The sequence below is a fragment of the Silurus meridionalis genome, chromosome 11 (assembly GCF_014805685.1).
Source record: "Silurus meridionalis isolate SWU-2019-XX chromosome 11, ASM1480568v1, whole genome shotgun sequence".
NCBI lineage: Eukaryota > Metazoa > Chordata > Actinopteri > Siluriformes > Siluridae > Silurus > Silurus meridionalis.
The window spans coordinates 532,860-555,000 of NC_060894.1; the positions used below are offsets into that span (position 1 = coordinate 532,860).

Genomic DNA, 22,141 nt, shown 5'->3' on the forward strand with positions numbered 1-22,141 from the left:
GTTTACAGCTTTATTAATAAAGTTAGCGAAAAAAAAAGTTAAATTGATGTGAACATATATGTTTTGTATCATTGAATACAACGGACATTTTAGACCTTAAAAAAATTAATGCGCAATAAATATTCCTTTTCCTACGAACAAACGTTACTTCATTAAACGTCCGTGTGACACAAAACGACTTTTATTTAGTTCCTCCCGGAACTGCACGTCACTTAAATGACTCAAATCCCTGTGTTTTGAAGTGTAAGTAAAATAAATTCTACACTTTTCAATTTAGGAATAAAATACAACTAAACAGTGTTTTTCCGCACATGACATAAAAAATAATTATTTATCCGGTGAAAATAAAATCCGAGTAATCCCAGCGCTTAGCTTTAGCTAGCAGTAGCGTGTCTGTGCTTGTGTTCATTAGCAACTGAAATTAAAATCTAACAGTTTTGTGTGAATCAAAGAGAATTGTATATAACACACAAAGTCCCGTAAAGTTTATATTCATGTTTTACAATTATATATATATATATATATATATATATATATATATATATATATGTATATGTATTAGAAAAAGCAAAATGAGTAGTAAAGGTATACGTACTCTTAGTAATTCTGTGTAGTAGGTTAGTGCGCACTTCAGAACTGACTGATTTCAGAATCAAAACTGTGAATTATTATTAATACATTTCTGCTTTTTATTATTAATTAATTGTTTTAAAGTTTGCTAGATGAAGAATATGAGTTGGTCAGATTTGGGGTGTGTGTGTGTGTGTGTGTTTGAGAGTAACGTCAATTTGCTGCACTATAAATGAGAATCAGGTTAGTACACAAGGACACACACGTGGAATTTAGTTCCAGCTGTTGGTGACTCAAAACTACAGACATAAACAACACTATACATTTAGCTTATAGACAAGATTATAGTAGACAATCAGCAGTGGAGGATGAAGAACACAAAACATGTAGTAGATAAAGTAGAGACACGCAGTAAAATGTGACTCCAGTAAAAGTAAAAGTGTTTATTTAAACTTTCACTTGAGTAAAAGTACAAAATATTTACCTTCAAATGTACTCAAGTGTCCAAAGTAGTGATTTATTATAACTCTAATGTTCCTGTGATCATTTTTATCACAAGATTCTTCACTTAATCACCTCAGTTTCTGTGTAAAGACTCGAATGTGACTCTCAGCACACTGATCTATTAATAGAATGATATTAAAGACTCAAACACTGATTGATTTCTATTATAATTATCATGAACCCAAAACCTTCTTTAATAATAACGTGTAAATGAGGTCACGTGTGTGGTGGTGAGTTCGAGTCTGGAGTTTCTTCATCATTTATTCCTCTCTAAATGTTCTGCTTGATGTTGAACTGATGCTGAACTGTATGTTGGTGATCAGTAGATGCACCGAGCGTCGATCAGAACACGTGTAAAACAGAGCGTGCGCTCGATCCTGATTGGTGACTCGCTGCGTGTTTCACCAGTTACGTTTTTATCCTCAATAATAAAAAGAAACGACTGATTTCACTAAATGTAGTAAAAAGTCAAATATTTGACTTTGAAATTTAAAATTTCAGTAAAAATCTCCTCAAATGGAAAAACTTCAGTAAAATACAGACACGTGAAAAAGACTTAAATACAGTAACAAATTACATTCACTCCGTTACTGTCCAACACTGTAGAATACAGACTAGATACCCCGGAGACAATACAGATGAAGTAAAAGAGAGTATATGAAGATCAGTAATGTACAGAAAGTGTGAGTGTGTGTAACATTTGTCTATAAAGTGATGAGTAACTTTTTACAATGCAGTACTTATAAAGAATGTGTATGTGTAGTACTCTAATGCTCACTTCATGCCAGGTAAGGGGGCGTGGCCTAACATCTGGAGGCAGTGATTGGCTGTTAGAGATGATTTGAATTCTTTAATAAGGATTTCTAGTTTTATTTGACTTAATGTATTTATGTATGATAATGGTTTTGATGCGGACAGCATATGAGATGCTGATTAAGATGTTCTGTAATGTTCCTGATCGTGTCTCAGAACCCGTTCATGTTTAATGGTTATTATTCTTTTTATTAGAGTTTGTTTTTTGTGTAAAATTTGTTGCTCCTCAGGTTGTCGTACTGTATTTTGTCCATGTGGTGACAGTATAACAGCACAGTGTGTGTGTGTGTGTGTGTGTGTGTGTGTGTGTGTGTGTGTGTGTGTGTGAGAGAGAGAGAGAAAAAGAGTTCAGTGCCAGGACCCTCCCCTGGGGAACAGGCGAGAGAGAAACAGTCCAGACTTCAGCCTTAAAAACATCTACAACCTCAAAGCACATCATGCAGCCAGCTGGCAGGGAGCCCCGGCGTGGCCTGGCGTTCCCACAGGGAGGGAGTGTGTGTGTGTGTGTGTGTGTGTGTGTGTGCGTGTGTGTGAGTGAGAGAGAAAAATGTGGTGTATGTGTGTGTTTTTTTGTATTTTTACACCTCGGGCGCTTTGCTCACACGTTACTCATCTCTATACCGTAAAACAAAAGCCAGAAGTGCCTCATACTCAGTGTTGGTGTTACGTTTCTCCATTAATCTGAGGTCCGGAAACGGTGAAACGTGAGCAACATCTGCCCATGAAAACACAACATCTGCCCATGAAAACCGTACTCAGATTGATGGCGAGATGATGAGAAGAAAATAAAAATATGGTGTGAAGTGTTTCCTGGTTTATTAGCGAGAACTTGCAGAACATCTCGGTGTGAAAAATGAAAGTCATAAAATATTTTGTAAAAACAAAAACCTCGCTGGCGTGGATGTGAAGGAGATCAGGAACAGATGCCGCAACAGAACTGAAGAACGAGGGAAGAGGGAAAAAAAGGGGGATTTGTGCTTTGAGTTTTACGCTTTTTGGGTCGTTTATCAAACCGTACTGAAACTTCAACACCTGCACTCGGGTCTCCAACTCCGAGGAAAGTTCTGTCTCGTCCTAAATTCCTACAGAATTATTTAGATAATGGAATGAAAATATGTAAATTGAAAAACCTTTACAGAATTGTTAATAACTATGAAATGCCGTATCACATTCAGAATCAGCAGTACAGTCGCCTTTAGCATAAAGTACATGCTGCCTGGAGGCTGTTCCTCTGACCAATCGGATTTCGAGTTGGAGAAACCGAGGCCCTCTAGCAGGCATTTTCACGTCTTTGATTGGACAGTCAGAGCGTGCGCTAGTCAGAGCTCACACACTCCCACCTGTAGCAAACTCACATGTATTCATCTGGATTTAATCACTGTTTTATTTCACAACGACTGACAGGAGGAACCGATTTGGTCGTAGAGACACGTATAATCACATTTACAAGAAAAGCTGGACATGGTGAGGAACAGTGGCCCAAACAGATCAAAACAGTTGTTGAGGTTTTTCATGAACTGTTATATACTTTTGTGTTTTCTTTCCTGTAGAATTTACACAAAAACACACAATTTGCCTTTATTTTAAATCCCCAGGAAAACCGTAATGTACAGAAACTCAGAGAACCCCGGGGTGATGTGGTGAGGTGAATATCAGTGCTTCTGCTGGAGATGGGGTGTGTGTGTGTGTGTGTGTGTGTGTGTTTGTGATGAGCCAAACATCGGTGCTTCTGCTGGAGATGGTGTGTGTGTGTGTGTGTGTGATGAGGTGAATACCGGTGCTTATGCTGGAGATGGTGTGTGTGTGTGTGTGTGTGTGTGTGTGTGTGTGTGTGTGTGTGTGTGTAATGAGGTGAATATCGGTGCTTATGCTGGAGGAGATGGTGTGTGTGTGTGTGTGTGTGTGTGTGTGTGTGTGTGTGTAATGAGGTGAATATCGTGCTTATGCTGGAGATGGTGTGTGTGTGTGTGTGTGTGTGTGTGTGTGTGTGTGTGTGTGTGTGTAATGAGGTGACTATCGGTGCTTATGCTGGAGATGGTGTCTGTGTGTGTGTGTGTGTGTGTGTGTGTGTGTGTGTGTGTGTGTTTCTGCTGGAGATGGTGTGTGTGTGTGTGTGTGTGTGTGTGTGTGTGTGTGTGTGTGTGTGTGAATATTATCTGATTATAACACTGGTTTAGTTCTGTCGAGTCAAATGGCGAATCATATCCGCTGTCTGTTTTATGATTTGAGTTGAGGGTAAATATGTTTTGTTTGCACAGGATGCACTTTTTGTTGTGTGGAATCAACTTTAAGTCTTCTAAATGTCTGAAGTAAAAGAATTTACTATTTTTAGAATCGACTCCCAGCACATTAGATTGATTTATTTTTTATTTCTGATTCATTTAATTTGATTCGGTTCTGCTAGTTGACTTTTTAATTGACTCTCAGAAGATTCTATGTATTTAGTTCAATTCTGATAAATCAGATTTAATTAAAACATCAGCACTGTCATTTTAAATCAGATACTGAAGGTGAATTTGTTTTTTTTGTCCAGGACTGCAAATTTTGCCTTTGTTTTGGTTTTTAATGAGTAAAACTGCTTTTGTTTAGTTTTGATGAGTCAGATTTAATCCAGGTTTATGCTGTCTGTCTCTCTGAATCAGATGTTATATTTACACTCAATATTCTGACACAATCAGTAATAAGCTGTGTTTTTGTGTTAACAGGAAGCTGACGCTGTGCTGACAGAGCGCCACCCACTGGACGGAAAATGGATCGGACCTCGAGATCAGACGGTACAACATTATCATCACTATTCTGTCTTTAATCTTTCTCACTATCGTTATTATTTAATATTTTTTTATTTTTGTTTTGACAGTTTATTGTGTAAAGTGGAATCAAATAGAATGTAAAGGTTCCTATTAGAACCATGAACCATCTAAAGAACCCCAGAGGAACTCTTTCTTCACTGAATATATGCAGGATTTTTTTTTGCTGAAACAGTTTTTATTGCATATTATTTTTCCACTTAGTTAAATTGATGCCCAATTATTCATGAGATTTATATGAAGCTCCGCCCCTCCAGATGTAATATTTAATAAAAAAATTTTTTTAACATAAAATTTTTAAACACCACTTTTACTGCTTCTGCCCCGTCTTCATCCTTTCATCTGAATCTCCTGTGTGTGTGTGTGTGTGTGTGTGTGTGTGTGTGTGTATAAGGACAGGGACAGGGTGAGGACAAAGATGAGAAATTGTCAGGTGTGTTTTGCTCAACTGTCACCCCAGCTGTGGAGAGTCATGGGAAATGAGTGTGTGTGAGTGTGTGTGAGTGTGTGTGAGTGTGTGTGAGTGTGTGAGTGTGTCAGTAAGGGGATGGTTAACAGTTTGATGTTTTGCTCGGAGCTCTGTGCAGAAACACGCAGCTCTGTCCTGTCATGTATGCTGGAACACCATTTATGTTGTTTGTGTAAAAGTTTTCTGTAGGGACTCGCAGAACAGTGTGTGTGTGTGTGTGTGTGTGTGTGTGTGTGTGTGTGTGTGTGTGTGTGTGTGTGTGTGTTGGAATGTTTAATCGCATGACCTTCAGGTTACATAACTCACCGTGTAGAGCAACATTTGGAAAAAAAGTTCACATTTTTTACTTTTGTTTAATTGAATTAAGATCAGAAAAGTGCATGAATGTACAGAATGTGTGATCACCTGACTCCTACGGCTGGCTCTGATTGGCTGCATGAATCCACACTCTCAGGCTTTCAGATCGTCAAATTCAGCCGGGGTTCATATCAATGCCCTCGGGCTGATACAGTATCGTTTCCATAGTAACGGCTCTATTGATAACGCACACTTCCTTCACTCATCTGTTGTCCAAAATCTCTTCCTTTTCCTTCTTCTTCTCCTGCTGGAGCAAACGTTTCATCCTCCTCCTCTTCTTCTTCTTCTTCTTCTTCTTCTTCTTCCACAGATCAAACCCCATGCTACAAGACAGTTTCCACATGTGATATAAATCTCTCGAATCTTCTTCTTCTTCTTCTTCACTACTCCTTCATCATCATCATCTTCTTCTCCTTCTTTTTCTTCTTCCTCTTCTTCTTCTTCTTTTTGTCTTCTCTTTCTTCCTTTCCTTCTTAAATCAAATCAAATCAAATTGTATTTGTCACATACACATACATACAGAGTACGACATGCAGTGAAATGCTTTTTACGATGGTCCGGCATTCAAGCGTAAAAGGGAATGGAATTTCTTCTTCTTCTTCTTCTTCTTCTTCTTCTTCTTCTTCTCCTCGTTCAACATAATGACATTTTTACCATACATGAGATCTATTGTTAATTGAATACTATACCTGTGTGTGTGGTGTGTGTGTGTGTGTGCAGGTGTTGACCCGTGCGTGCTGATTGAGCAGCTGTGTGAGTTGTGGAGCAGGAAGGATCTGAAGGAGGTGAGAACATCAGAACATCATTCAGAACCTTTCCACTGATCCACACACTGTGTCTGTCTGTCTGTCTGTCTGTCTGTCTGTCTGTCTGTCTGTCTATCTATCTATCTATCTATCTATCTATCTATCTATCTATCTATCTATCTATCTATTATTGCTAACTGTTGTAATATTGATAGCTTTGTCTTGAATTAAATTATTTTTAGATTTATTTATGTATTTCTTACAATTCTATTAAAGTAATTTATTATTTTGGTGGTCTTTCTTTCTTTCTTACTTTCTTTCTTTCTTCCTTTCTTTCTTTCTTTCTTTCTTTTTTCTTTCTTTCATTCTTTTTGTATTTTTACACGATCGTGTTCTCTTGGTTTCCTCCAGCTGAGACTGCAGGCTGTATCTGGGTTCTCCCGGTTCCTCTCACCCCTGTCCGGTCTCCTGATGCTGCTGGACAGCTGCCCAGGTATCCAGAAGAGCAGGTCTCCCACGCTGGCTCAGTTCCTCCTCATGGAGTTTGTGCGCTGGAGGCGGGGCCTGGTGGGGGTCAGCATGAAAGAGCTGAAGGACAAGGAGGAGAAAAGAAACCTGCAGCTCCGGGCTCTAGAGCTTATTACGGCCTCACAGCCTGGGTGCATGGACCTCCTGCTGGAGATCTACGAGCTGGAGAGCCTGGAAAAGAACCTCCTGCTGGAGCACGTGGCCTACCTGCAGAACAGATGCTGGTTTAGAGAGGTTCAGACTCGTAGATGTTTTTTAAAGCCCTGTTTTGTCACAACACGGAGTCGGGATTATTTCAGCGAGATGTTTCCAAGAACAGATTTGTCCTCGGGCTGAAAAGAAACTTAAACAGACTGAAGATTTGGCAGAACTTTTAGCATCAATTAAATTACACAACCACATTTTACACAATCACCTCGATTAATCCACCAGGACATGTGATCTATACACTAATTATAAAAAATTATAATGTTTATTGGTATTACATAATTTTATATTTTTAATTTATATTTACAGACTCAGTCTGATGTAGAAAAATAAATATAAATAATAAAATGGAAATCTCTGCACTGATGTTAGGACTTGGCTTATGAATATTCATAAGTAGGCAAATTTGAATAACTATCATGTCTTCCAGTCAAATATCATCAATAATAGTAAAATATATTCATATATATTTTTAAATATATTCATATATATTTTCCAAAATAATTAATGTATTAATTGTTACTGAATTTAGTTTCCATGACAACCGCCGCACAGTGTTAACTACAATTGTTGAGTTTGGTTAAAATTTATTTGCTGAAGCAGTAAATAAAGTGAGTTCTCGGTTTGTTTTCTCGGCAGGTGGCGATGCTCGGCATGAAGTTACGACTTCAGGAGGACCTCGACATGGAGCAAGTTAGTAATTCTTTCAAGAATTAAAAAAGAGAACTCCATTCCCACCACTCGTGCTGTTCTCTCTTCACCCTCGCTCTGCGCTCTCTCAGGTGTGTGTTCCTCTGATCCTGATGGACAAGCTGCCCTTGGTGGAGGCATACGTTCAAGATCACGTCGAGCTGCAGAATCATCTGATCCGCCTGCTCGACTCGTGGTGCAGTCCAGACTTTACCCTGGAGAACGTGCTCAGGTAAGAAGCTGGACGGGATCTGAAAGAGAAAGTGTCCCTGATCATGCACTCATAAAGTTCAGTGAGGCTTAGCTGCGTGGTGTAATTACACACTCGCATCGTAGTGAGGTTACGATAATTACACTTTTTCAGCTTGTTTAAAACATCAAAGTCGTAATCACTAGTTGGGAATGTTCTGGAATGTGAGATGTCAGAAGAACTGTGAAGATGGTGAGGAGGGTCAGGATTTACATTTTATTTTATTTCACTTAATATGCTGTAAAGGAGGCGTCGCCTTTGTGTCTCAATGAAGTGTGGGGTGTGGTCTAAACGAAGGGGTGTGGTCTAAGTGAAGGGGTGTGGTTTAAGTGAAGGAGGTGTGGTCTAAGGGAAGGAGGTTGGGTCTTACTTTTAGTGAAGGAGGTGTGGTTTAAGTCTAGGTGACAGAGGTGTGAGTGAAGGAGGTGTGGTCTAAGTGAAGGGGGTGTGGTCTAAGGCTATGTGAAGAAGGTGTGGTCTAAGTCTATGTGAAGGAGGTGTGGTCTAAGTGAAGGAGGTGTGGTCTAAGTCTAAGTGAAGCAGGAGTGGTCTAAGTGAAGGAGGTGTGGTCTAAGACTAAGTGAAGGAGGTGTGGTCTAAGTCTAAGTGAAGGATGTGTACCTTAAGTCTATGGTTGTGTGTGTGTGTGTGTGTGTGTGTGTGTGTGTGTGTGTGTGTATTAAATCTTTATATTTTTGCTTATTTTTTGCAGGCGGTTTTCTTATTTGTGTCTTTCCAAGCATCAGACGGACCAAATCCAGCCCAAGCTGCTCATCAGACACGTGTTCCGGCTCATGGAAAAGTTCAGCATTGATCCTGGTCTGTCTGTGTGTGTGTGTGTGTGTGTGTGTGTGTGTGTGTGTATTTGTATTAATCAAGGTTTTAACTGATGGTAAATAATTTTTAATAATCAGCTGAATAAATCACGTGTTGTTTTTTTATCATTGTGATTAATGTGCGTGTGTGTGTTTCTCTGTGTGTGTGTGTGTGTGTGTGTGTGTGTAGGTGTGTGTGTGAACGCTGTGTATAAGAGGAAACTTGACTCCCTGAGGTTTCTCATGTACAAGAGATTTGGAGAGGTGAGAAACGAAACGAAAAAATAACACACACTTTAAGTAATACATTTTTTTCACCTTAAAAATGTATTTCATTGCTCATTAAAAAAATATATAATTTAAATAAAAAAAAAAAAAAAACTATAAAAAATACAGCAACAATGTGTTATTAATATACCTCATAAATGCCCCTGTGGAGAACTTAAAGGGGTGGTGAGTAAGTTTTAAAGGGGTGGTGAGTAAGTTTTAAAGGGGTGGTGAGTAGGTGAGTAAGTTTTAAAGGGGTGGTGAGTAAGTTTTAAAGGGGTGGTGAGTAGGTGAGTAAGTTTTAAAGGGGTGGTGAGTAAGTTTTAAAGGGGTGGTGAGTAAGTTTTAAAGGGGTGGTAAGTAAAAGTTTTAAAGGGGTGGTAAGTAAAAGTTTTAAAGGGGTGGTAAGTAAAAGTTTTAAAGGGGTGGTGAGTAAGTTTTAAAGGTATCATCACTAAGTTTGTAGGTGTCAAAGTTTTAGATCTCAAGTTTTATTTATTTATTTGTTTGATTTAATTTTATTTAACTTGTTTAATAATTATCAAACAAGCAAAAAATAGACTTCATTGATTGATTAAGTAATTGATTAATTGATGGTGAAATTGTCAGAGAATTTATGAATTGAACAGTTACAGGATTTAAAAGAAACACTTTGCATTCATCAGTTTTTCTTGTTGTTTTTAGAAGAACATGACTGAGGAGAACTGGAGGGACCATGTGCAGGTAGATCTGTTCTTCTGCATGCGCTACCTCTTTCTGGTTGGGCACACACACACACACACGCGCACACACACACACTGTACAAGACACACATTTGTCTCTTCTGGAACAGGAGCATGTGGTGGAGCAAGTATCTTGTCTGGTGGAAATGTGTGTGTGTGTGTGTGTGTGTGTTAGGTCACAGTGAAGGGCAGTGTGGACCTTCAGGTTGTGTTAGTGGAGCTGTTGGTGAAATACAGTGGGCTGAAGGCTGCAGCTCAGTGGGCCAAACACTTTAGTGTCCCAAGAGACCGACTTCCCACAGGGGTGTGGGACACCATGGAGACCCTCCCCCCCAGTCAACTGTAAGTATGGGAGAGGTCCACACACACACACACACACACACACACACACACACACACACACACACTTGTTCTCGGATTAACTTCACATCACTCACACATGCATTAGAGCTTCAGAATGATGTCACTGATACTGAATTTGTATGATTCCTAAACAGTGACATCATTTTGAAGTGATGTGAAGTTAAATTCAAGATCAATTGTGTGGGATTTTATATTGATGTTATTTGTTATATGAAGCTAATTAAAATGTTATAACTTGTAAAAATAAGCAGAAATGATCAGATGCACAGAGTTTGATATGTTGTGGTGGTGGGAGGAGAATAAACCCCTCAGGGCCACGCAGTTCACGGGAAACAATCATCCTCTGTGTAGTGGCTCTTGGTTTCTGATTTCTTTTTTTCTTCTCTCAGAGAGATAAATGACGTGTGTTCCCCTCTGGATCAGTGGATCACTCCTCCATCTCATCAGCTTCAGTTCTACCAACTTCCTCTGAAGGAGCAGCAGGTCATCATAGTGGAGAACTTGGAGCAGCTGCAGATGTGCAAAGTCATGCTTCTGCAGGTATGATCTGCACATCTGTCCCAAAAAATGAGCTTTTGCATCAAATATGTAAATACTGAGCTCTAATTAAGTAACCAGACCACCATCCACCAGGCCTCCAGGCCACTATTCACCAGGCCTCCAGGCTTCCTTGCCACAATCCACCAGGCCACTATCCACCAGGCCTCCAGGCCACCATCCACCAGGCCTCCAGGCCACCATTCACCAGGCCACCACTCTCCAGGCCACCACTCTCCAGGCCACCACTCTCCAGGCCACCATCCACCAGGCCACCAGGCCTCCAGGCAACCATTCACCAGGTCCCAGGCAACCATTCACCAGGCCTCCGGGCCACAATCCCCACCAGGCCTCCAGGCCACCATCCACCAGGCCTCCGGGCCACCACCCACCAGGCCTCTGGGCCACCATCCACCAGGTTTCCAGGCCACCACTCTCCAGGCCACCACTCTCCAGGCCACCATCCACCAGGCCACCATCCACCAGGCCACCAGGCCACCATCCACCAGGCCACCATACACCAGGCCACCATACACCAGGCCTTCAGGCCACCATCCACCATCCACCAGGCCACTATCCATCAGGTCACTATCCACCAGACCACCATCCACCAGGCCACTATTCTCCAGGCCTCCAGGCCACCATCCACCAGGCCACCATCCACCAGGCCACCATCCACCAGGCCACCATCCACCAGGCCTCCAGGCCACCATTCACCAGGCCACCACTCTCCAGGCCACCACTCTCCAGGCCACCACTCTCCAGGCCACCATCCACCAGGCCACCAGGCCTCCAGGCAACCATTCACCAGGTCCCAGGCAACCATTCACCAGGCCTCCGGGCCACAATCCCCACCAGGCCTCCAGGCCACCATCCACCAGGCCTCCGGGCCACCACCCACCAGGCCTCTGGGCCACCATCCACCAGGTTTCCAGGCCACCACTCTCCAGGCCACCATCCACCAGGCCACCATCCACCAGGCCACCATCCACCAGGCCACCATACACCAGGCCACCATACACCAGGCCACCATACACCAGGCCTTCAGGCCACCATCCACCAGGCCACCAGGTCACTATCCATCAGGTCACTATCCACCAGACCACCATCCACCAGGCCACTATTCTCCAGGCCTCCAGGCCACCATCCACCAGGCCACCATCCACCAGGCCACCATCCACCAGGCCTCCAGGCCACCATCCACCAGGCCTCCATCCACCAGGCCTCCATCCACCAGGCCACCATCCACCAGGCCTCCAGGCCACCATCCACCAGGCCACCATTCACCAGGCCACCAGGCCACCATGCCTATATATTATATACATATACACTTAGAAGATATTTGTTCTTCTCTTCTTTTCTTCCTTCTTTCTTTGTTTCCTTTGCTTTACTTTTTATCTTTCTCTACTTTTCTTTTCTTTTTAGTTTTTTATTTTCCCTTCATTGTTTCCCTTAGTTTCTTCTTATTGTTCTCTTTTTCCTTTCTTTCTTTCTTTCTTTCTAGAAAGAAAGAAAGAAAGAAAGAAAGAATTCTTTCTTTCTTTCTTTCTTTCTTTCTTTCTTTCTATTTATACACACAATATTTTGTTACTATCCTGCTGACTTCTACTCATTAGTGAATAGTATGCAGATGTTTTGTCACGTGTTGTGTGTAAAGTCACGTGACGTGTATACTGCTTGTTTGATTTTGAGTAGTGATGGCTCACAATTATGACAGCACTGATTGGCTAATTGGAGAGTAACATACATTATGAAGTCACGTGACAATGTTTTTTCCTCCCTGGGCGTGTCGTGTAGACTGGACGTGTGGTGGGCGTAGATATGGAGTGGAGAGCTGGGTTCGGTACAGTGAGCACCCAGCGCATCTCTCTGATCCAGCTGGCCGTGAAGGAGCGAGTGTTCCTGCTGGATCTGTGTGCTCCAGGTCTCACTCATCACAGCCTGACCATAAGCTTCATCAGAGCACTCCTGACTGACACCAGGATCCTCAAACTGGGTGAGGAACTGCAAAGCGTGAGGGGATGGTTCTCACTGTAAGGCTCCAGGAGAACGTTTCTCACGTTCTTTATGGTAAAGTGTAGACTAAACAGCATGATTGTAACATCTAAAGTGGTTTGATGAAAAATGGAACATCTGGAGAACATATGGCAGGCTGTGGTCAGTTTGAAAGCTCACTGTGTGTATGTGTGTAGGTTATGGGATGTCTGGAGATTTGAGGAGTCTGGTGGCTACATGGCCTGAGTTAAAAGAGGAACCTCTGGAGTTTAAGGGAGTGTTGGATCTGCTCCATGTCCATCAGCAGGTAACATTAAAATCTATCTCCATGATGTACTCTTTACCTGCTCTTAAAGGGACAGTACACTAAAAAATCACTCCATCACACAAGTCACATCACACACCTTTCTTTCTTTCTTTCTTTCTTTCTTTCTTTCTTTCTTTCTTTCTTTCTTTCTTTCTTTCTTTCTTTCTCCTTCTCCCATTTCTCGCTTTTTCTTTTTTATGTCACTTACTCTCTCTTTCTTGTCTATCTTTCTTTCTGTCTGTCTCTCTCCTTCTCCCATTCCTTGTTTCTCTCTCTCTCTCTCTCTCTCTCTCTCGTCCATTGTGTTGGTGGTAGTAATGATGATGATGATGATGATGATTGTAAGTAAATCTGGACCAGCCTGAACCCCTCACACAGTTCTCCTGTATCTTATACTGCTTATGAGCTTTGACCTCTGACCCTTGATTTAGCTGCAAAGGTGCTGGCGAGGCAGAGGTGGGCCTCGGCCCGTGGAGGTGAACGAGGGACCTGCGGAGAAAGGGTTGAGTCTGCTGGTGCAGCAGGTGCTGGGAAAACCGCTGGATAAAACGGAACAGCTGTCTAACTGGGAACGCCGCCCACTTCGTACAGGACAGATCCGCTATGCAGGTCAGTGTCTGTCTGTCTGTCTGTCTGTCTGTCTGTCTGTCTGTTTATTTATTTACCTACCTATTTATATACTTATAATATCTCTCTATTTTTCTTTTTTGCTTTTAAATTGGGATTTTTCTCTTTCTTTTCTCTTTTCTCTTGTCCAATTTTTAAATTTTTGCTTTATTTTCTGTCTGGCTGTCGGATACTGCCTTCTCTCTCACACATTTCCTCTTCTCCATCACTTCTTCACATTTTGTTCCTCCATCCATTAATCTCTCTCTCTCTCTCTCTCTCTCTCTCTCTCTCTCTCTCTCTCCCCATAGCGATAGACGCGTACTGTCTGTTGGATGTGTATCTCTCTCTCTCTGTGAATCCGGCGGCGTTTGGACTTCCTGATGATCTGCTCTCCATCAGACCATCGACCAAGAGTGACTCTGAAAAAAAAACAAAGGAGAAGAGGAAGCAGACTGGCCAGAGGGTCAGTCAGGCCCACACACACACACACACACACACACACACACACACACACACACACATATATCTTCTGAAGGGAAGGCTTCATGTTCTACTTCAGAATGTCACAGTACATGTTGGATTCCATGTTTCCCTCAATGAACCGCTTAACACTGTTTACTGAGGGTGCACTCACTTTTGTTGGCAGTTATTTAGACGATAATGTTGTTATTTTCAGAGGACAGAAAATCAGTACTGATACACAGCTGCACACTGATACTCTAAATGCTGAAATAGTTCCTGAAATGTCAGGGGTGCACTCACTTTAGTGATATATGATTTATGAATACTGAATTATTTATATATATATATATACACACACACACACACACACACACACACACACACACACACAATTTACTGCAATCACAGTTTCTTAATAAAACAAGATTTAAAAACTGAGTGAAAGAAAAAGAGTGGAAAAATATTTTTAGTTCTAAAAATGGAAACAGGAAGTAACACGAGCTAATCTAGAATACCTGCTTGTTAGATTCACTGCTAATTTTTATTACATCTATAAAACTTTGATTCTGAGACAATATTTTTATTAATGTATTTAATCCACACCACTAAATTAAGCTAACTAAACACAATCTCTGAAGGTTATTTGAATGTCAGTATGAGCTAACCTGACAGGATTTCTAGATCTTAGTTAGGATTGTTTTATGTTTTTTTTAATCATCACTTTTAATGCTAGCTAGTTGGCTAATTTGATTTCTGAGAGAAAATAAACGAGCTAGCCCCAGATTTCTAAATGTTTGTAATATGTCCTGATCGTTCTTGCTAGATTATGCGACAGAACTGGTTTCATAGTCCGGTTTAAAGACATGTTCGTGTTTCTCACCTCCAGTTTATCGGTGTATTGTTGGTTTTTTCTTTATGATGTTGAACCTGCATGAACCTGTTGAATGGAATGTATTAAGTTTAAGATAAATCCTGAAACACACGGCACTATACAGACTGTTGCGTGTAAAGCCTGGTGTGGGTGTTTGGCTCGTCTCCAGGCTCCTCAGTGCGGCGTGGGGTGTGTGGGCGTGCAGGACCAGGAGTGTGTGAGGGGAAACGGTGAAGAGCATGCTGAGGAACACGGAGCCTCCATGACGCCTCAGGAGCTGCGGGTGGTGTGTGATAACATGCTGCAGGGCCTGGGCAGGTACCTGCGCTGCGTTGGTGTCGATGTGCTCATGCTTGAGAACACGGACGATCACAGAGTAGCAGCACAGGTCACTCTCACTCTCACACACACTCTCACACACACACACTATTCCAGAAGTATTGGCACTGTTCATGTTTTTGAACAAATTATTCCTTTTGTAACCGGATGAACCAATGAAATCGGTGTACTTCCTTTTGAAACTGTAGTGACACTTCAGCCAATAGTATTCCAGATACACCAGACCACACCTCCGTGTTTATTTAGACATTTTTTTTTTTCATTTTTTATTTCATTTAACATTTAATTATAACAAACCCACCCTCTGTTCCCCCATGTTTTTCCCGGTATCTGTAATTCTTTTTTTTTTTTTTGTTTATAATAATTGATCCATTTTCAGTGGGTGCCAATACTTCAGATAAATTTTTTCTCAAAGGTTTTCAGAATGTTTGTAATGTTTATTTCTCCTGCTGTTTTTAACAGATCGCTCGAAACGAAGGTCGTATCATCCTCACCTCCGGACAGCCTTTTCAAACGGTGTGTGTGAGAGAGAGTGTTTGTGCATGCGTGTGTGTGAGTGTCTGTGAAAGAGTGTGAGTGCATGTGACTGCGTGAGTGTATTAGTGTGTGTGTGTGTGTGTGTGTGTGTGTGTGTGTGTGTGTGTGTGTGTGTGTGTGTGTGAGTGTGTAGACATGTTTTATAACATACCCAAATGTCTCCAAAAAGATTGAAACGTTTAGGATTAGAGTTGGATTTAGGTTTTAGCTGCCACATATCAGTGGAAGCTCCAAACACAAATTGTGTGTGTGTGTGTGTGTGTGTGTGTGTGTGTATATGTGTGTGTGTGTGTGTGTGTATATGTGTGTAGCTCCGGTCTCAGGTCGCAGAAGGCAGATGTCTCGCAATGGATTGTTCGGAGAAAGCTCGGGACCAGGCTGTTCGTGTCCTCAAGCATTTCAGCGTCCACCTCAAGCCATCAGACATATTCAGTCGATGCCAGGTGTGTGTGTGTGTGTGTGTGTGTGTGTGTGTATGTGTGTGTGTGTGTGTGTGTGTGTGTGTGTGTCGCACTGCCAGACAGACGATCACTAATCAAAGACAGAATCAGTGACCAAGCAAAACAAAACAAGTGTTTGTGATGTTAAATGATACAGAGACGTTGAAGTGAGAGTGTGTGTGTGAATGTGTGTGTGAGTGTGTGTGTAAGTGTGTGTGAATGAGTGTGTGTGTGTTTGTCTGTGGGTGTTATCAGCGCTAGGAAACGCACAGGCCGTCAGCAGGAAGGAAGCGAGGCGAGATAGAGCGGCGCTCTGGAGACGTGTCTCCTGTGATTCAGGCGTTTGAAGTGACACTGAGGTATTCACTGGAACAATAGCAGCTTTTTCTTTTTCTTTTCTTTCAAACCGTAGGCCATAAAAGCAGGAGGAGGAGAGGAGGAGGAATAAAGACTATCTCACTGTGAGTGTGAATAAAGATAAAGGGAGTAAATACTAACGAGCGTGTAGAAGCGTCTGAAGTAGTTTTGACTTTGAGAGACTTGGGTCATTAATGTGTTTTCACTTAGGAATATGCACGAGATGTCATTTAAACACCCACCCAAACTACATCCTCCTGCTAGCCTAGCATACGGATTGTGTGGGATAAATATTTTGTGAATCAACTAATCATCCTCTAAATATTACCCCCACCAGCTTTAAACACACCCAGAATTTGTAGAGATTTTTTGTATTTACTTACTTACATCATTCTAAATATAGTTTTCTTTACATCTTTACTCAGTTGTGTGTGTACTTAACTACATTCTAGTTGCATTCTTGGGTACTTTCTCACTTGTGTACTTCCCTTATTCCGCTACACATAGTACTTATTTCTTTATCTCAAACACTTCTGCAATGACATAGTTCCTTACTTACATACATGCCTAGTTATAAATGTGTGTGTACCTGTGCACTTTCATTCTTACATCCTTTAAAACTTAATTTTTGCTGTATATACTTATTCACTTGTGCACTTGCCTACTTATGAACACACTTTAAATGTGTACTTATTTGTGTACTGATCTAGTTGCATACTATTTCTGTTCTCATTTAAGCACTTATTTACCTCTTAAACTTACACCCTTCTGCATTTGCATACATACATATTCACTGATGTAGTTCTTTTGATGTAGCTTACATCATTTCTTACCTGTGTGTACTTGCCTAGTTACATACTTGCATACTTACTTAATTACACAATTATCTATCTAGTTCTTTACGTACATACTTATGTTCCTTACTTAAATATATACTCAGCTAGATATATACTTATTTCCTTCCTTCCTTGCAGGTGTACTTACCTGCATTCTTATGTACCCAAGTGCTCACTTTTATACTTTCACAGCTTTTTGCCTACCTAAATATGTTCCTTCTTACTTGCGTTTGTGTGTGTAGTTCTTTTTTTTTACTTATATACATATATACTTACTAACAAAGTTTTTTTTTTGTTTATTTAAATATTTTAATACTATATTTAGTTTTAATTATGTTTACTTTTGCATACTTTGCTCTTGTGTCTTACATTCTTAGGTATGTATTTATTTATTTACTTGTATTCTTCTTTAGTATTTACTTCTATAGCTTTTTATTCACATACCTGTGTGTACTCGTGCAGTTATATCACATAATTGCTTACTTAGTTCTTACTTGCATACTAATGTACATGCACAAGAGCACTTACTCGCATGCTTGTCCTTGTACTTACTTACATACTTATGCACTTACATGATTACTTACAAAGGTATTTGTTTATGTTCTTGTTTTCATATGTGTTTTTATCTTATTTAGCTACATTTAATTCCCTGCTTACTAGTGTACTTGTGTACCTACTTTTCTCGTACTGCAGTACTTGTGTAGTTTGCACGTGTTTTTAGTGAATAAAAGTGGAACAAAAGGACACAGATGCAGGTGGAGTTCGAGATACAGAGTGTAGAAGAAAGGAACAGGAAAAAAGAGAGATGCAGGTCGATAAGTCGACAATTTTTCTTTTACTCTCAAAGCGTATATCTGCTTTTCATCAGAACTCTCTTTTGTGCTAAAGTTCACAGACATTTGCGTCACAGCCACGCCGTCTGGTCGGGGTCAGGCGCTGCACTGCCAGGCGAGGGAAGTCAGGCAGAGAGAAATAGGAAGTCTGACAGAAAAAAGACAAATGTCAGAGTGATTGTTTTATTTTTCTTCCTGAAATATTATCTGCAAGTCAAAAAAAACCAAACAAACAAAAAAAAAAAAAAGGACATTTACTCCTGTGGCAGGAAATATTTTGTATTTTTTTTATGAAAAACTTTACAATTTTATCAAAAATTAATTTGAATTATTTATTAAAACTCTAACACGTTAAAGGTGCATATCATCTATACTTTTTTACATTTATTTATAATCTATGACTTTTCTTCCCCCTTTGTGCATGTTAACATTTTATACACACCAAAATATTTCTGCTTTAAATTACTTTGTTATATTACTTAACCCTTTGATTCTGGAAGGTGAGAAGATGCCTGAGGAATGGAGAAGGAGTGTGCTGGTACTGATCTTTAAGAATAAGGGAGATGTGCAGACCTGCAGTAACTACAGGGGAATAAAGTTGATCAGTCACACCATGAAGTTCTGGGAAAGAGTAGTGGAAGCCAGGCTGAGAGATGAGGTGACCATCTGTGAGCAGCAGTATGGTTTCATGCTGAGGAAGAGCACCACAGACACATTATTTGCTTTGAGGATGTTGATGGAGAAGTATAGAGAAGGTCAGAAGGAGCTGCATTGTGTGTTTGTGGATTTAGAGAAAGCATACGACAGGGTGGAGAGAGGAGTTGTGGTATTGTATAAGGAAGTCTGGTGTGTCAGAGAAGTATGTGAGGGTGGTGCAGGACATGTATGTGGACAGTGTGACAGCAGTGAAGGAGGTTGGACTGCATCAAGGATCGGCCCTGAGCCCTTTCCTGTTTGCAGTGGTGATGGTTGACGGACGAGGTCAGACAGGAGTCTCTGTGGACTATGATGTTTGTGGATGATATTGTGATTTGTGGTGAGAGTAGGGAGCAGGTGGAAAAGAGCCTGGAGAGGTGGAGGTACACGCTGGGGGGATGGGGAGGGGAATGAAAGTCAGTAGGAGTAAGGCAGAGTACATGTGTGTGAATGAGAGGGAGGGCAGTGGAGTGGAGCGGTTGCAGGGAGAAGAGGTGGAGAAGGTGGAGGAGTTCAGGTACCTGGGGTCAACAGTGCAAAGTAATGGAGAGTGTGTCAGAGAAGTGAAGAAAAGAGTGCAGGCAGGGTGGAGTGTTAGGTTACTTGTTAGGGTTAGAAATCTCATTAAATTTGTACTTTTGCACTTAATTGTACTCACTAAGAGAATGTACTTATTTACTTGTGTACTTATGCACATGTAAGTGCATATTTATAGTTATATATATATATAGTAACTTATGTACCTGACTGCTACTTATATACTTGTGTACTTTTCTAATTCTTTATGTAGTTACTAATATGCTTATTTACTCACATCTTTACTTACATACCTGTGTACTTGTTGCACTTGAGGGATGCAAACACACAACCTTCTGCTGACTTGGACAGAAGTGTGTCCTTTCAGCAAAAAAGGACTTCCTGAATAAAGGTCAGATCCTGTGTGGTGAAGTCGCTGAGGCAGCACATCCGGCGTTCTCCTGTCCGTCTCCTCACATCCCCACCTGACTTTATTTATCTCTAACTCCAATAACAAACCAACAAAAACATCTACACTCTAAAGGGTTCCAGACTGTGGTGTTAAGTGTGGGAGGCTTACAGAGAAAAACCCCACTATCAGTACTCAGTGCACAGCCTGCTTTTAGAGCGAGATGGAGGTATACGTTGAGAGGAGAGAGTGAAACATGAGTGAGTAAGGGCAAGAGAGAGAAAGAGAAGAGTGAGAGGAGGTATAGAGAGGTGAGTGAAGGAATGTGGAGAGGGGGAAGAGAAAAGGCTTTTGGAGGTGGTGAATGAGGAGGCAGGAGGGTCTACAGCTCCCCCACATCATTTACCCCTCCCCCCTTATTGCCCCGGGGGCAGATCTGATGTTCTGGGCTGTGATGTGCTGAAGGCCACCCAGCAAACTGAACCCTTTTGTTATCTGATGTTGGGGCTTTTGATGAGCAGGAGGCTGTGTGTCTTTTCTCCTCTGGCTCTCGCAGACATTCCTTCACTCATTCTGTGTGTGTGTGTGTGTGTGTGTGTGTGTGTGTGTGTGTGTGTGTGTGTGTGTGTGTGTGGTCTACTGATACCCATTGACAATCATTAACCCCGTCAAGATCGCACTAATCCCCACTTCTCTCTGTCTGTCCCCATCACATACTCGTCACTCAGCAACGTCATCCTGTGTGTGTGTGTGTGTGTGTGTGTGTGTGTGTGTGTGTGTGTGTGTGTGTGTGTGTGTTGCCTTATTGCATAAAAAAAAAAATCGATGTATGTAAAATGTATGTTGATACTCCCCGGGGGCTACTAATTTGCATAAATGTACATATTAATGAGCCTGTTATGCAAAGCTTTCACAGGAAAAGCAAAAGTAATGTACAGAATAATATTATATATTTATTTACTGAAATCAGCTTACAGGAATTGTTCTTATCTTCCTGTCTAATTTTTTATCTAGAATATTTTTCTGATTTTAGCCCCTCCCACAGTCCACGTCACGTCACTTATATTATTATGTTTTTTTTTAAGCTATGAAATAAATCTATAATGGAAAAAAATAAACTCTGGTGCGTTCACGTAGATTTGATCTTTTTCTTATTAATCGGAGTTTGCACGGAAGCGAATAGAGTGTGTATCCATGAATGTAAAGATTGGGTGTGGTTTCACGTAATGAGCCAATCACATGCCTCAGTGAGCTCGTGTATGCAGAAGAGGGCAGACAGTGTAGCGCTTTCCTCTTAGCGTGTTGCCCCTGTGTGTGTGTGTGTGTGTGTGTGTGTGTGTGTGTGCGCGCGCGCATGTGTGCAGCCTAACTGACGTGGATCACGTTAATGTGGTCGGAGGTAACTGTCAGATTTAAGCGCATTGGTGCATTGTGGGTATTTTTGGCTGTGTGCATGGTGTGCAGTGCATTGTGGGATTTATAAAGGCGTTATAACGTAAAGCCGAGCAGAGAAGCGATTCGAGTCTGTAAACCGAATCCCGTCGGAATACACGTCGCTTCTCTCTGCAGTACACACTGCTGTAACCCATTCAACCGCTCGTCCTGACGTCGTGTGTCTCTTCCTTTTCTTTTCCTCTCCTCTCCTGCTCTCGTAGCGTGACATCGATTCACACGTGTCCCAGTCCCTCTCGATCCCACGCCGACTCTGTTTCTCCGATTTCACCGTCGTTAGCGCCGGGATCGAGTTGTGCTCCGCAGATGGCGTGCGAGCTCTCGGGGGCCAGGTTCGGCATGCCACGCTTTTCCACCGCTCGCGCTCACACACACATACACACACGTACACTTCCTCGGCCAGCATCAGATATCTGCCGTCTGTTTTTAGAAGTGTGGAGATCGGACAGATAGCCATCAGCAGCGCCTCAGACGGCACGGTGGAACTACAGCCGCGGTTCCCACGATCCCTCTGAGAGCGAGGGGGGAGGGGTGGAGGGGCAAAGGGGGTAACAGGAACTGAAACGATGTGAGAAGATGGAATGAGAGAGGAAGGGAAAGAGAGAAAGAGAAAGCACGTTCCCAAGAAGGAGGATTTTCAACCAACGCTTTGATGTGCAGGAAAGAGAACATGGAGTGAATGTGAAAAGACGAGGGGCGAATTCAGGGTTCCACTTCACTGCCACCTTACACTGGGGTGTGTGTGTGTGTGTGTGTGTGTGTGTGTGTGTGTGTGTGTGTGTGTGTGTGTGTGTGTGTGTGAGATCATGTACACTTATTATTTTGGTTCCTTTTTTT

The 22,141-nt window shown here is 41.7% G+C and overlaps 1 protein-coding gene across 4 annotated transcripts in view; it reads left to right on the top strand.

Moving 5' to 3' along the window:
* The first annotated feature begins 112 nt into the window (after positions 1-112).
* The window catches only part of exd3 (exonuclease 3'-5' domain containing 3), a 43,836-nt gene continuing 21,807 nt past the window's right edge, over positions 113-22,141 (top strand). For 2 of the 4 annotated variants that reach the window (XM_046860871.1, XM_046860872.1), the window contains exons 1-18: positions 113-243; positions 4,593-4,661; positions 6,241-6,305; positions 6,678-7,028; positions 7,641-7,694; positions 7,784-7,923; positions 8,654-8,760; positions 8,947-9,020; positions 9,708-9,746; positions 9,921-10,087; positions 10,498-10,648; positions 12,443-12,641; positions 12,838-12,947; positions 13,379-13,556; positions 13,865-14,019; positions 15,059-15,277; positions 15,691-15,744; positions 16,077-16,208. In XM_046860871.1, the coding sequence (XP_046716827.1) occupies positions 4,637-4,661; positions 6,241-6,305; positions 6,678-7,028; positions 7,641-7,694; positions 7,784-7,923; positions 8,654-8,760; positions 8,947-9,020; positions 9,708-9,746; positions 9,921-10,087; positions 10,498-10,648; positions 12,443-12,641; positions 12,838-12,947; positions 13,379-13,556; positions 13,865-14,019; positions 15,059-15,277; positions 15,691-15,744; positions 16,077-16,208 (2,220 nt within the window). In that variant the 5' untranslated portion in view covers positions 113-243; positions 4,593-4,636. Of the gene's footprint in view, positions 244-4,592; positions 4,662-6,240; positions 6,306-6,677; positions 7,029-7,640; positions 7,695-7,783; positions 7,924-8,653; positions 8,761-8,946; positions 9,021-9,707; positions 9,747-9,920; positions 10,088-10,497; positions 10,649-12,442; positions 12,642-12,837; positions 12,948-13,378; positions 13,557-13,864; positions 14,020-15,058; positions 15,278-15,690; positions 15,745-16,076; positions 16,209-16,460; positions 16,565-16,617; positions 16,712-22,141 lie in introns of those variants that run through there. The other 2 variants (XR_006927303.1, XM_046860873.1) reach the window with 2 other exon arrangements.